Source organism: Panthera tigris, chromosome C1, assembly GCF_018350195.1.
Source record: "Panthera tigris isolate Pti1 chromosome C1, P.tigris_Pti1_mat1.1, whole genome shotgun sequence".
NCBI lineage: Eukaryota > Metazoa > Chordata > Mammalia > Carnivora > Felidae > Panthera > Panthera tigris.
This window is the reverse complement of record NC_056667.1, coordinates 106,840,912-106,854,923: the sequence shown is the minus strand read 5'-3', so window position 1 is coordinate 106,854,923 and position 14,012 is coordinate 106,840,912. Positions and strand designations below refer to the sequence as shown.

Below are 14,012 nucleotides of genomic sequence, written 5' to 3'. Positions count from 1 at the left end.
TTTGCACAGCAGAGGAATATGTTTACTTGTCAGTTCATGGCTTCAGGTTTCAGCACCAAGATGGTGAACATGGTGAAGATGTTGGAGGTACTGGGTTGAGTGGTACCCTTGGTGCCTCACTCTGGGGGTGGGCAGGGTGGTGGGCATTTAGGAGGACAGGGCTTGGCACAGGGCTTGGGAGGGGAGGGAGCTGGGCATGGAGGAGGGCACGGTGGGGGGCACAGCGAGGGGCATGGTGGGCACTTTGGTGGTGGTGGGCACTTCTCCCGTGGACACTTCTCAGAGCACCGTTGCAGAAGCTTCTTTAAACAGCTGGGTTGGCATTTGGCCTCACACTTTTGTTCACATCTGGGATCACAGTTCTTGGGCTCATTCTTGGGGTCACTAGATTTATTTTTATCATCACTCGACATTCTTTTTTTTGATTTTCTGGGCCCTGTAAAGAAATATGCAACAGGTGGTATGTGGGAGACCATACTGCAAGATAGGAGAGGACCAGCAATGCCTTCCCACTCATATCTCCTTCCCATCCTTGCTCTTATGAAAACTTTCCCAGGGTGGTTTGGGCTCTAGACCAAATTCTTATTGAAAGGCTGTCCTCTTGTCCTTGGAGTGGATGACATTTCTTGGTCTCTCCACCTTTACTCTGCTTTTTGTTCACTTACTCTTTCCTCCATTCCGAATCTCCCAATAGGAGTTCTCAACCTAGCATCCTGGAACCACCCCTCACCCATGATAAAATCATATTTAATCATATATTTATCAATTTAATTGCTATCTTTTGTAACACCCTGTGTTTTAATTGATCTAAATGTACTATTCTGAAGTCATAAGTTTGGTTAGACTGCTAAAGGCATTCATGGCATAACAAGGGTTTTAAAGAACTCCTTTAGGGCCACCTCCATCTGGAGATGGAACAAGAAGATATAATAATGGGTCTAGGGACTCAGGACACTTCTTTCAATCCTGTGTCCTGCCTAAGACCTCAAAGCCTTGATTTCTTCACTTGAGAACTTGGGATGGGAAGATAATTCAATTTCTACCATGGCTGAACTCCCATGGGCCACTATGGGACTCTTCCTCCCCATGAATACAGGAAAGGAAGAAATCAGGAGAGGAGGAGATGAGCTGGGAAATTCTAATTCTTCTGAAAACATGAATGTGAGAGCCACAAAATATGATTTTAATGAAGAATTTTTTTTTTCTCCCTCTGTTAAGTTTTGGCCTGAGCTAGGTCTTCTTCTATGGATGGTTTTACTTCCAGGTATGAACACGGCTTTTCAGTCCCTGAAAATACTTGCAAGTTGTATCTAACTGGTACACCTTTGGTTTCCTTTAAGAATATAAAGTAAACTTTTATCTAATTTAGTTTTAAAATCAGTATAGCTCTCTGGAGAAATAGATCATTAAATTAAACTCCAAATTTGTTAAGAATATCTCTTTCAAAGGGGATAAAGCTACCCCCTTTCTTGTTACCAAAAATGAGAGGAGGATTTCATTCAAAAATAGCCATCGTCTTAACCCTGTTCAATGCATGGGATGCCATAGGTCATTCTCAGGAAAGGAGAGAAAAAAGACGGGGCATTTCCAGTTGTCCAAATGCAACTCACCCTTTTGTATTGGTAGTGAACTTGACAAGTAGTCGAGTGAGGTGGGTGGTATTTCTGTGCTTGAGAAGGTGGATTTTCCCTCTGGCTCCTCTGTCCAGCTCTGAGGAAGCTAGGGGGTGGGGGAGGGAAAGCCCCAATTGTGACCTCATCACTGCATCATCAGGTAGCTATTGTTGTGTGACTCCAGAGCTCCCAGCTCAACTCAAGCCCTTGAGAATAGACTGCTTCTTCACCCCCCTTTTCTGTCTTTCAAAATTCATGCTGGTGAAATCAGACCATGGTGAATACTATTGAGTTCTAAGGATAAGAAGGCTCATTGTTGCTAGTAGCAGAAAAACTCTGTTTACACATGGTCTCCCTTTCCTCCCAAATTTTACCTCTTTTGAACTTGGTCCTCCACCTTTCTAGTAGAGCTTCCTGGATTGCTCACAGTCATTTTCATTCTCTTCTCCCTAGTTTCTAATACGAGAGTCTGAAACCTCTTTTTGCCACTCCACTCATCCTAAATTATTTCAGCTCTTTTTCTGTGTTTCTGCCTATATTTCACTGATTGTTGTGGTTTGCAATTTTTTTTTAATCAGGGAGTGGATATCTCTTGATGTCCAAGGTAAACTCTCCTTATTGTATAGAGCTTGAGTTGATATTCCTGACCAGTTCTGACATATTGTGTTAACCACAATTCCTGCCTTAGAGTAGACAGGTTTGCCTCTGAGAAAATTCCTTCCTTGCCTTTTCAAAGGCCTGGCCAGTGGATCTCTATGGCTGCACCAGGAGTGTGTCTGGGTGGTAGTAGGAGGTTGGTGTGGGAAAGGCAAGTGGGTGGGATACATAGTGTCTTGGACTCAGGAAGTTCATCTTGGCTGATGACTTTTGGTTAAAATTGTGAAATGATTGTCTAAGGTGTTGACAGAGACTTCTGACAGCAAAGGGTGGGATGGACTAGTGGATGGGGCAGTGGAGCAAAAGATGCAGTAGCCTGTTTCAAAGAGATTATAAACATCTTGAAGTCTGAAGTAAGGTGGTGGTAGTGGTAGGAAAGGGTACTAATGAGAGAAGCATCATCAGAGAAGTGTATTTATAGGATTTAGTTAATGGGAAATTGAGAATAAAATTATGAAAGATGACTCCCGGGTGTTATTGTTAATGGGTGCTGAAGAAACAGAATATATTTGTGTTAGAAGATGAGTTTGAGTCTGAGCAGGTTGAGTGTGGTCACAGTGGAACATCTTAAACGGTTATTGGAAGTGTGACTCCTGCCTTGTGCCACTGAGCAGACTGAGACCTTGAGTTATATTCAGTAAAACAGGTGTTTGCTGAGTGGATAAGGATGAGAGAGGATTGGAGGAGAGAAAAGAAAAGGTACTGGGTAGGATGGGGAATCCCAGTATAGGGTTTATTTGGTATTTGCAAAGGATAAAGAACGTCATACAAAACTTAAACCCAAATGAATCCAAATGAAAGGGGAGAGTGGGCAGAATTTAACCCCCTGTCACTAGGATAAGTGTTGTACCCATTATCATGATATAGCCTACCCCTCCATCCTCATTTTCTTTGCTCTATAATTTTCGTAATTATGAGCTCTAGCTCTTCAAAGCTGTTGAGAAGCAATTTCTGCACCCATCTCAAGAGACTCAGCTCCATCTGCTGTTCAGCTCTGAAGCAAAGTTAGCAATCTGGTTATGGACAAGGCAGTTATTTGTGATAGTTATGTCAAAAGATGTGATTTTGACTGGCTATTGTCTAGCTATTTCCTCTTCACTCTCTCCTTTCTCCCCTCTCCTATTTCTTGCTCAAGAAATTCCCACTGAATGAAAGTATATCATCCATAGGACTTCTACTAGGACATTTGTCCTTATCTTTTCAGTCTTTAAAACCCTCCTCTAAAGGCCAAGACTCCTGGCACTATTACGTTTAGTCTCCTGGCTATCAGCCTCACCTTTGGTTCAGGGTTTGGTCAACAACTGGCTGACGGCAAGGCACTGCCGAGGTGAATAAAGAACAGCCTCTGGACCTGTTGGGTATCAGAGGAAAGGAGGCTTAAATGAGAGAAGAGTGGGTATCAAACCCCCAGGTTAAGAATGAGGACCCTGGAATCAGGCTCTGGGTTCAAATCCCACCATCATTTTTTTACTTACCACATGGCCCCTATGATTGACTTCACTTTCTAAATCTCAGTTGCTTCATCCACAGAATGTGATGATAATAATAACACCCATCTTAGGACTGTATGTAACTTATACTGAGCACTCATAACAGGCGCATTTCCAAGTGTAAAACCTACACTGTCACCCAGGACACTGTCTCATTCTACTTATGGGCTGCTGTGAAGATTAAATGAGATTCTATGAATAAAGAGCCCCCAGTAAATGTTTGCTGTGCATGTGCATTATTATTTTTGTCAGTGTTTTCCTGACTCTTTCATCCCTTGGCTTGCTGACTATCCTCCCTACCCCACAATCTTGTCCCTGAAATCTCACTTCTCCATATCATTGTTTCCTGCCTTCCAGTTAACATTCCTGATGGTGTTTACAGGAAGAATAGATATTTAAGTATTCATAAATGATTTCAGTTTTGAGTAATTATGTAAGAGTTGATGTAAGTGTTATTGATAACAGATAGTAATTTAAACATCTACTAGTCCAAAAAAGCAGACCATTCAGCGGTTTATCTTTGTGAGCCTCAAGGCCTTGTCTGGCTGCATATTGTACCAGGACAGGGATTCTATGTGTCGGCAGTTTAACTTCACTTGGTTCTTCTCTCTGTTTTTTAGGTGAAGTCTTCTTTTTCTGTTTTTTTTCCCTCTGTGTAATTTTTGTCAAATAAACAGTCCTTATAAGATAGAGTCAAGAAATGACTCTATTCTTCCCCTTGGTGCCTGTTAAGACCTTCTTTGAGAGGCTGGTTCTTCCCTTCCTCCTGGGAAAAATCTCCAGAGTATGAGAGACTTTTAGAATCATGCTTAGACAATAAGTTCTCTGGTCACTTCTATTAATTGTAAACAATCTTATTTTAGTAATCAGAAGGTATATTTGCTGGAATTAAGATGGTGGAGAAGTAGGGGGACCCTGGGATTTCCTCATCCTTCAAGCCCAGCTGCATTGAGGTCAGATCACTTGGAACACTGAGAAAATTGATCTGTGGAGTTGTAGAAGGATCTCCACAGTTAGAGAGAGACAGCTTGGCAGGTGTGAGCTGTGTAGAAGTGAATTGGGTGGGGGGGGGAATGACAGTGCCATTGAGGGGAGGGAACCCTTTTTGTGGAGAGACAAAAGGCAGAGAAAAAGGGGGGGAGTGAGAAAATGCGGCATAGAGTTAGCACAAGAGGAAAACCTCTCTGGACCACAGAGTGGGGAGCAATAAGTACCGACTGTTGCAGGTTTTTGTTGTTTGTTTGTTGCAAACAGCATTTGGAGCTCAAACTCTGAGGTTTGGGAAGTGCATGACTTTCCTGGAGTGGAACTGTTGTGTGTGCTCCTAGAGAGAAGGAGGGAGCTGACCCGGGAGTGCATTGCATGGTGTAGGGATCACCATGCACACCAGGAAAGAACATTTCCCTTCCTGGAGTACTCTTGGAAGAGGGTACATTGCCTCCCCAAAGATGAAAGACTTACAGGTGCCAGTAAAAAGCCTTTCATCAGCAGGGAACAGAGGTGCCCCAGAAGGAATATAACCTTTGCTGCTATTAGCAGGGCTACACCGTAGATTCTCCACACTATAAAGGCAAGAGACTGTTTTTCACCGACAAGAATTCAGACACAGAATGGAGAAGCTCTACTCTGGAGGAGAGTGGGCAGACCGTGCAGTGCCAGGTCCTTAAAGGGTTCAGATTTTGAAGCCCAGCCACATGCCAAAGAAAAACATGGGAGAGCTGTGGTGCAGGGCAAGCTGACTCTTCTTGCTATTCTGTGAGGGCTGCATAAACAGTGGGGGTGTGAGATCCCTAGTCTGTGGATGAGAGATTGGGGTCGTTCCATTTCCCCCCCAAATCCAACACAGTGGGACATCAGAGAGCATCACAGTGACTCCCAGTGGAGGCTGGACCTGCTTATAAAAAACCCTGCCCTTCTGTGCCTAGCAACTGCTTATTTAGTGGGGCGAGACATTCTGACCCAGTACACTGGACCTCTCCTCCAGAAGACCAGCACAGTCAACAGCCTCCATGTACCAGGACTTTAAAATGACACCTACAGCCCTTTCTTTTTTTCTTTCTTTCTCTCTTTCTTTCTTTCAGAATCAGGCTCATAGTTTCTTGTGTGTTTTTTTGGGGGATTTTTTGTTTGTGTTTTTTTTCCTTTTATTCTTTTTTTGGATTAGTCTTATTCTTTTTTTCTTCCTTTTTTTTTCTTTTCTTCCTCTTTTTTTTCTCTTCATTTCCTTTATCTTTCCTTGGAATCACCCTTATAGGGTATTTTTTATTTTCTGTTTAATGTTTTTTTTGGTCCACTTTCCTTTTTTCTTTTTTTTGGATCAGGCTTACTCCGCCTTTTTTCCAGGGTTACTTCAACAAACAAATCAAAGCACGCCTAGTTAAAGGTCAAAAAACTCCACCACTGCAAGCAAGCAGGTGCTCTGCAGAGAAATGACCAGTGGTAAAGAGCAGCCAAAATGCAACATCAGAGTGCACACAGCATACACCAGAAATACTTTCTGAAATGCCAGACCCTGGACAATGTATGACCCCCCCCCCCTTTTTTTTGGAGTTTCCCTGTCTCTCTTTTTTTTATACTTTAACTTTATTTTTTATTTTTTAAAATTTACATCCAAATTAGTTAGTATATAGTGAAGCAATGATTTCAGGAGTAGATTCCTTAATGCCCCTGACCCATTTAGCCCATTCTCCCTCCCACAACCCCTCCAGAAACCCTCAGTTTGTTCTCCATATTTATGAGTCTCTTTTGTTTTGTCCCCCTCCCTGTTTTTATGTTATTTTTGTTTCCCTTCCCTTATGTTCATCTGTTTTGTCTCTTAAAGTCCTCATATGAATGAAGTCATATGATTTGTGACTTCTCTGACTAATTTCACTTAGTGTAATACCCTCTAGTTCCATTCACGTAGTTGCAAATGGCAAGATTTCATTCTTTTTGATTGCCTAGTAATACTCCATTGCATATATATACCACATCTTCTTTATCCATTCATCCACCGATGGACATTTGGGCTCTTTACATACTTTGGCTACTGTTGATAGTGCTGCTATAAACATGGGGTGCATGTGTCCCTTCGAAACAGCACACTCGTATCCCTTGGATAAATGCCTAGTAATGCAATTGCTGGGTCGCAAGTTCTATTTTTAGTTTTTTGAGGAACCTCCATGCTGTTTTCCCGAGTGCCTGCACCAGTTTGCATTCCCACCAACAATGCAAAAGAGATCCTCTTTCTCCGCATCCTCACCAACATCTGTTGTTGCCTGCATTGTTAATGTTAGCCATTCCGACAGGTGTAAGGTGTTATCTCATTGTGGTTTTGATTTGTATTTCCCTGATAATGAGTGATGTGGAACATTTTTTAATGTGTCGGTTGGCCATCTGGATGTCTTCTTTGAAGAAGTGTATATTCATGTCTTTTGCCCATTTCTTCATTGTATTATTTGTTTTTGGGGTGTTGAGTTTGATAAGTTCTTTGTAGATTTTGGATACTAACCCTTTATCTGATATGTCATTTGCAAATATCTTCTCCCATTCTGTCAGTTGCTTTTTAGTTTTGCTGATTGTTTCCTTTGCTGTGCAGAAGCTTTTTATTTTGATGAGGTCCCAGTAGTTCATTTTTGCTTTTGTTCCTCTTGCCTCCAGAGATGTGTTGAGTAAGAAATTGCTGCTGGCAAGATCAAAGAGGTTTTTGCCTGCTTTCTCCTTGAGGATTTTGATGGCTTCCTGTCTTACATTGAGGTCTTTCATCCATTTTGAGTTTATTTTTGTGTATGGTGTAAGAAAGTGGTCCAGGTTCATTCTTGTGCATGTCACTGTCCAGTTGTCCCAGCACCATTTGCTGAAGAGACTGTCTTTATTCCATTGGATATTCTTTTCTGCTTTGTCAAACATAAGTTGGCCATATGTTTGTGTGTCCATTTCTGGGTTCTCTATTCTACTCCATTGATCTGAGTGTCTGTTCTAGTGCCAGTACCATACCGTCTTGATGATTACAGCTTTGTAGTATAGCTTGAAGTCTGGGATTGTGATGCCTCCTGCTTTGGTTTTCTTTTTCAAGATTGCTTTGGCTATTCTGGGTCTTTTCTGGTTCCATACAAATTTTAGGATTATTTGCTCTAGCTCTGTGAAGAATGCTGGTGTTACTTTGATAGGGATTGCATTGAATATGTAGATTGCTTTGGGTAGTATTGACATTTTAACAATATTTGTTCTTCCTGTCCAGGAGCATGGAATCTTTTTCCATTTCTCTGTGTCTTCTTCAATTTCTTTCATAAGCTTTCTATAGTTTTCAGTGTATAGATTTTTCACCTCTTTGGTTAGATTTATTTCTAGGTATTTTATGGTTTTTGGTGCAACTGTAAATAGGATCGATTCCTTGATTTCTCTTTCTGTCATTTCATTGTTGGTGTATAGGAATGCAACCGATTTCTGTGCATTGATTTTATATCCTGCAACTTTGCTGAATTCATGAATCAGTTCTAGCAGTTTTTTGGTGGAATCTTTTGGGTTTTCCATGTGGAGTATGTCATCTGCGAAGAGTGAAAGTTTGACCTCCTCCTGGCCAATTTGGATGCCTTTTATTTCTTTGTGTTGTTTGATTGCAGAGGCTAAGACTTCCAATACTATGTTGAATAACAGTGGTGAGAGTGGACATCCCTGTCTTGTTCCTGACCTTAAGGGGAAAGCTCTCAGTTTTTCCCCATTGAGGATGATATTAGTGTTGGGTCACTCGTATATGGCTTTTATCATCTCGAGGTATGATCCTTTTATCTCTACTTTCTTGAGGGTTTTTGTCACGAAAGGATGCTGTATTTTGTCAAATGCTTTCTCTGCATCTATTGAGTGCATCATATGGTTCTTGTCCTTTCTTTGATTGATGTGATGAATCATGTTAATTGTTTTGCAGATATTGAACCAGGCTTGCATCCCAGGTATAAATCCCACTTGGTCGTGGTGAATGATTTTTTAAATGTATTGTTGGATCCAGTTGGCTAATATCTCATTGAGGATTTTTGCATCCATGTTCATCAGGGAAATTGGTCTATAGTTCTCCTTGTTAGTGGGGTCTCTGTTTGGTTTTGGAATCAAGGTAATGGTGGATTCACAGAAAGAGTTTGGACATTTTCCTTCCATTTCTATTTTTTAGAACATCTTCAAGAGACTAGGTGTTAACTCTTCTTTAAATGTTTGGTAGAATTCCCCTGGAAAGCCATCTGTACCTGGACTCTGGTATTTTGGCAGATTTTTGATTACTAATTCGATTTCCTTACTGGTTATGGGTCTGTTCAAATTTTCAATTCCTTCCTGTTTCAGTTTTGGTAGTGTATATGTTTCTAGGAATTTGTCCATTTCTTCCAGATTGCCCAACTTATTGGCATAAAATTGTTTATAATAGTCTCTTATTGTTTTTATTTCTGTTGTCTTGGTGATGATCTCTCCTCTTTCATTCTTGATGTTACTTATTTGGGTCCTTTCCTTTTTCTTCTTGATCAAACTGGCTAGTGGTTTATCAATTTTGTTAATTCTTGCCAAGAGCCAGCTTCTGAGGTTTCATTGATCTGTTCTACTGTTTTTTTTTTGGTGTCGATACCATTAATTTCTGCTCTGATATTTATTATTTCCTGTCTTCTGCTGGTTTTAGGTTTTATTTGCTGTTCTTTTTCCAGCTCATTAAGGCGTAAGGTTAGGTTGTGTATCTGAGATCTTTCTTCCTTCTTTTTTTTAATTTTTTAATTTTTTTTTAACGTTTATTTATTTTTGAGACAGAGAGAGACAGAGCATGAACAGGGGAGGGGCAGAGAGAGAGGGAGACACAGAATCAGAAACAGGCTCCAGGCTCTGAGCTGTCAGCACAGAGCCCGACGCGGGGCTTGAACTCACGGACCGTGAGATCATGACCTGAGCCGAAGTTGGACGCTTAACCGACCAAGCCACCCAGGCGCCCCCTTTCTTCCTTCTTTAGGAAGGCCTGGATTGCTATATACTTTCCTCTTATGACTGCCTTTGCTGTGTCCCAGAGGTTTTATGTTGTGGTGCTATCATTTTCATTGACTTCCATATACTTTTTAATTTCTTCTTTAACTGCTTGGTTAGCCATTCATTCTTTAGTAGGATGTTCTTCAGTCTCTAAGTATTTGTTAACGTTTCCAAATTTTTTCTTGTGGTTGATTTCAAGTTTCATAGCATTGTGGTCTAAAAATATGCATGGTATGATCTCAATCTTTTGTACTTACTTAGGGCTGATTTGTGTCCCAGTATATGGTCTATTCTGGAGAACGTTCTGTGTGCACTGGAGAAGAATGTATATTCTGCTGCTTTAGGATGAAATGTTCTGAATATATCTGTTAAGTCCATCTGGTCCAATGTGTCATTCAAGGCCATCATTTCCTTGTTGATTTTTTGATTAGATGATCTGTCCATTGCTGTGAGAAGGGTGTTGAAGTCTCCTACTATTATGGTATTACTATCGATGAGTTTCTTTATGTTTGTGATTAATTGATTTATATATTTGGGCACTCCACATTTGGTGCATAAATGTTTACAATTGTTAGGTCTTCTTCATCTATAGATCCCTTGATTATGATATAATACCCTTCTGCATCTCTTGATACAGTCTTTATTTTAAAGTCTAGATTGTCTGATATAAGTATGGCTACTCCGGCTTTCTTTTGTTGACTATTAGCATGATAGATGGTTCTCCATCCCCTTATTTTCAATCTGTAGGTGTCTTTAGGTCTAAAGTGGGTCTCTTGTAAACAGCATATAGATGGGTCTTGTTTTCTTATCCATTCTCTTACCCTATGTCTTTTGATTGGAGCATTGAGTCCATTGACATTTAGAGTGAGTACTGAAAGATATGCATTTATTGTCATTATGATGCTTGTAGAGTTGGAGTTTCTGGTGGTGTTCTCTGGTCCTTTCTAATCTTTTGTTGCTTTGATATATATATATATATATATATATATATATATATTAAATAAAATATATATGTATTTTCATCTTTTCTCCCCTCAAAGAGTCCCCCTTAAAATTTCTTGCAGGGCTGGTTTAGTGGTCACAAACTCCTTTAATTTTTGTTTGTCTTGGAAAATTTTCATCTCTCCTTCTGTTTTGAATGGGAGCCTTGCTGGATAAAGAATTCTTGGCTGCATTTTTTTTTTTTTTCTGATTCGGCACACTGAATATATCCCACCACTCCATTCTGGCCTGCCAAGTTTCTGTGGATAGGTCTGCTGCAAACCTGATCTGTCTTCCCTTGTAGGTTAGGGACTTTTTTTCCCTTGCTGCTTTCATGATTCTCTCCTTGACTGAGTATTTTGTGAATTTGACTATGATATGCCTTGTTGATGGTCGGTTTTTGTTGAATCTAGTGGGAGTCCTCTGTGCTTCCTGGATTTTGATGTCTTTCCCCAGGCTAGGAAATTTTTCTGCTATGATTTGCTCACATAATCTTTCTACTCCTATTTCTCTCTCTTCCTCCTCTGGGACCCCTATGATTCTGATGTTCGTTTTTAATGAGTCACTGATCTCTCTAATCCTTAAATGGTGCTCTTTTGCCTTAATCTCCCTCTTTTTTCCTGCTTCGTTATTCTCTATAAGTTTGTCCTCTATATTGCTGATTCTCTGTTCTGCCTCATCCATCCTTGCCGCCGCTGCATCCATCCGTGATTGCAGCGCAGTTATAGCATTTGTAATTTCATTCTGGCTATTTTTTACTTCTTTTATCTCTGCAGAAAGGGATTCTAATCTATTTTGACTCCAGCTACTATTTTTATTATCGTGATTCTAAATTCTGGTTCAGACATCTTGCTTGTGTCTGTGTTGGTTAAACCCTGGCTGTTGTTTCTTCATGCTCTTTCTTTTGGGGTGAATTCCTTCGTTTTGTCATTTTGAAGGGAGGAAAGGAATTAAAGAGGTAGAAAAACTGAAATTAAAAAAATTAAAATTAAAAATTAAAAATGCACACACAAAAATCGAATAGATAGATGATGCTAGATCCTAGGTGTGTTTTGGTCTGGGTGTAGAAAGTGGTTTGACAGATTAGAGAAACAAACAAAAAAAAACCCAAAAAACAAAAAAACAAAAAAAAAGGGGGGGAGAGAAAAATAGGAAATTGTTTGAGAATTTGAAAAAATATATACAGTAAAGTAGACTAAAATACACAAAAGTAGAGAATATAGTAGAAAAACTTATAGAAAAATATTTTTAATAAAAATTAAAAAGAAATATGAATTTTTTCTGTGTTTAAGAAAAAAGAAAGGACACGAAAAAGAGAAAAAAGGTAAAAAAGGAAAAAAGAAAATAAATAAAAGAAATCATTTGAAAATTTGAAAAAGTGAATACACTGTAGTAGACTGAAATAAAATGATGGGAATAAGATAGAATTTGAAAAAAATTGCATACAAGCAAAAAATATAGTAATAAAAATTAAATAAAAATATTTTTAAAAGAAATTGAAAGTAAAAATGAAGTGTTTCTCTTTCTACATTCAAGAAAAAGAATAGAAATGAAAAATAGAAAAAAGAAAAAGAAAGAACAAAAAGGAAATTGAAAATTTGAAAAGGTGAGTACACTGAAGTAGACTAAAATAAAATGATGGGAGTAAAGTAGAATTTGAAAAAATTTACACAAAAGTAAAAAATACAGTAATAAAAATTAAAGAGATATTTTTAATAAAAATTGAAAATAAAGATGAGTTTTTTCTCTTTCTGTATTCAAGAAAAAGAAAAGAATTGCAAAAGAGAAAAAGGAAAAAGAGAGAGAGAAAAAATTGAATAGATGAACCTACTAACAGATTGAAGTAGGACTGAAATTGTTTCTTTTTCCCCTAGAGGTCAGTCCATGTAGCTCTTTATAGTCCATAAATTAAGCAGGCGGTGAGGTTTGTGTTCTTGAAGAGCGAAGTTGGCCCAGTTGGGCAGGCCTCGGTGTAACAGCTCTGCTCTCCACTAGATGGCGCTGCTAGCCTACTGGGGTGGATTGTTGCAGTGCTCGTTAGTGCACATGTGCATGCGCGTGAGCGGGAGCGGTGAAAAATGGCACCACCCTGACACCCAGTCTGCTCTCCCGGATCAGCAATTGCGCACTGGTCCTCCGTCTTCAGCTCTCATCCACTCCCCACTTATCCATTCTCTGTGACCAGGCCCCAGGCAGTACCTCTCTCCCAAGTTTTGTCTCAGAGGCTGTTTTCCCCAGCCCCTTACTTCTGAAGGACTGCGTCTTTGACCCGCTCCACCCCTCTGCGGGAGGGTCTCACCGAGCAATGGCCAAATGAGACATGGCCAAATGTCGGCTGCACCCAGGATGAACCTGCTAACAGATTGAAGTAGGACTGAAATTGCTTCATTTTCCCCTAGAGGTCAGTCTATGTAGCTCTTTATAGTCCATAAATTAAGCAGGTGGTGAGGTTTGTGTTCTTGAAGAGCGAAGCTTGCTGGACACTGCTGTTGCTGGTGCCCCGAGACTGAGGCCAGGTGCCAGCCTGCCCCCAAAAAGATTGTGAGACAGTGTAGCCTCAGCCTGTCAGGGATGGTGGAAAATCGCAACACACATCTGGCACCAGGCTTCACCCTCAACAACCTTGCTCCAGCACCAGTGAATGTGGCTGCCTTCCGGGGTCTGCTGGGACCAGGTGGCTTCAATCTGTCCAGCAGTGGAACCTCTTTTCCCTGTGTGGCCCGAGAACCTCCCAGGCCCCACTCTGTTCCTGGGGATTCACCTTTCCCACCAGAGCACCACTAGGTATCGAGCTGCGGAGTTGCAGCCTTTGCACTCCCCTTGTTTACAGCCTTAATGGAATTTAAACCCTCTCCTTTCTCCCTTTTTAGTTTAGTCCCTGCAGCTGTTTCCAATTTTCCACTTTCTCTCCAGCTGCTTTTGAGGAGGGGTGCTTTTCCGCATGCTACCCCCCTCCCCAGTCTCCGTCCTTTCTCCACCCACAAAAGGGGTTCCCTACCTTTCAGGGCTTCTTGCTCCCCAAGTTCAGCTCTTTGTGTCATGTACCTGCTGAAATCTGTGGTTCAGGTTGTGTAGTTTGTTGTGTTAATCTTGCAATCAGTTTTCTAGGTGTGTAGGATGGTTTAGTGTTGGTCTGGCTGTATTTCATGGACGCGAGACACAAAAATCTTCCGTGTATTCCACCATCTTGGCTTCTTTTCGACCCCCTTTTAATATAGCAGTACTCTCAGGTGCAGGAAACATAAAAAGCTTTTAAAATACACAAAAGACAGAAATGTAGCCAAAATGACAAGACAAA

At 40.5% G+C, this 14,012-nt stretch overlaps 1 protein-coding gene across 1 annotated transcript; it reads right to left on the bottom strand.

The window, feature by feature from the left end:
* LELP1 (late cornified envelope like proline rich 1) lies at positions 1-1,744 on the bottom strand. Its single transcript, XM_007094061.2, has 2 exons — positions 1,611-1,744; positions 1-436 (listed from the first exon to the last, which is right to left on the bottom strand). The coding sequence occupies exon 2, from the start codon at positions 411-413 to the stop codon at positions 117-119; it is 297 nt and encodes a 98-aa protein (XP_007094123.1). The 5' UTR covers positions 414-436; positions 1,611-1,744; the 3' UTR covers positions 1-116.
* Between the last annotated feature and the right edge of the window lie 12,268 nt (positions 1,745-14,012).

What these genes read in the sequence shown, in the direction of transcription:
- LELP1 (XM_007094061.2), bottom strand. Translation starts at nt 413, where the DNA reads ATGTCGAGTGATGATAAAAATAAATCTAGTGACCCCAAGAATGAGCCC.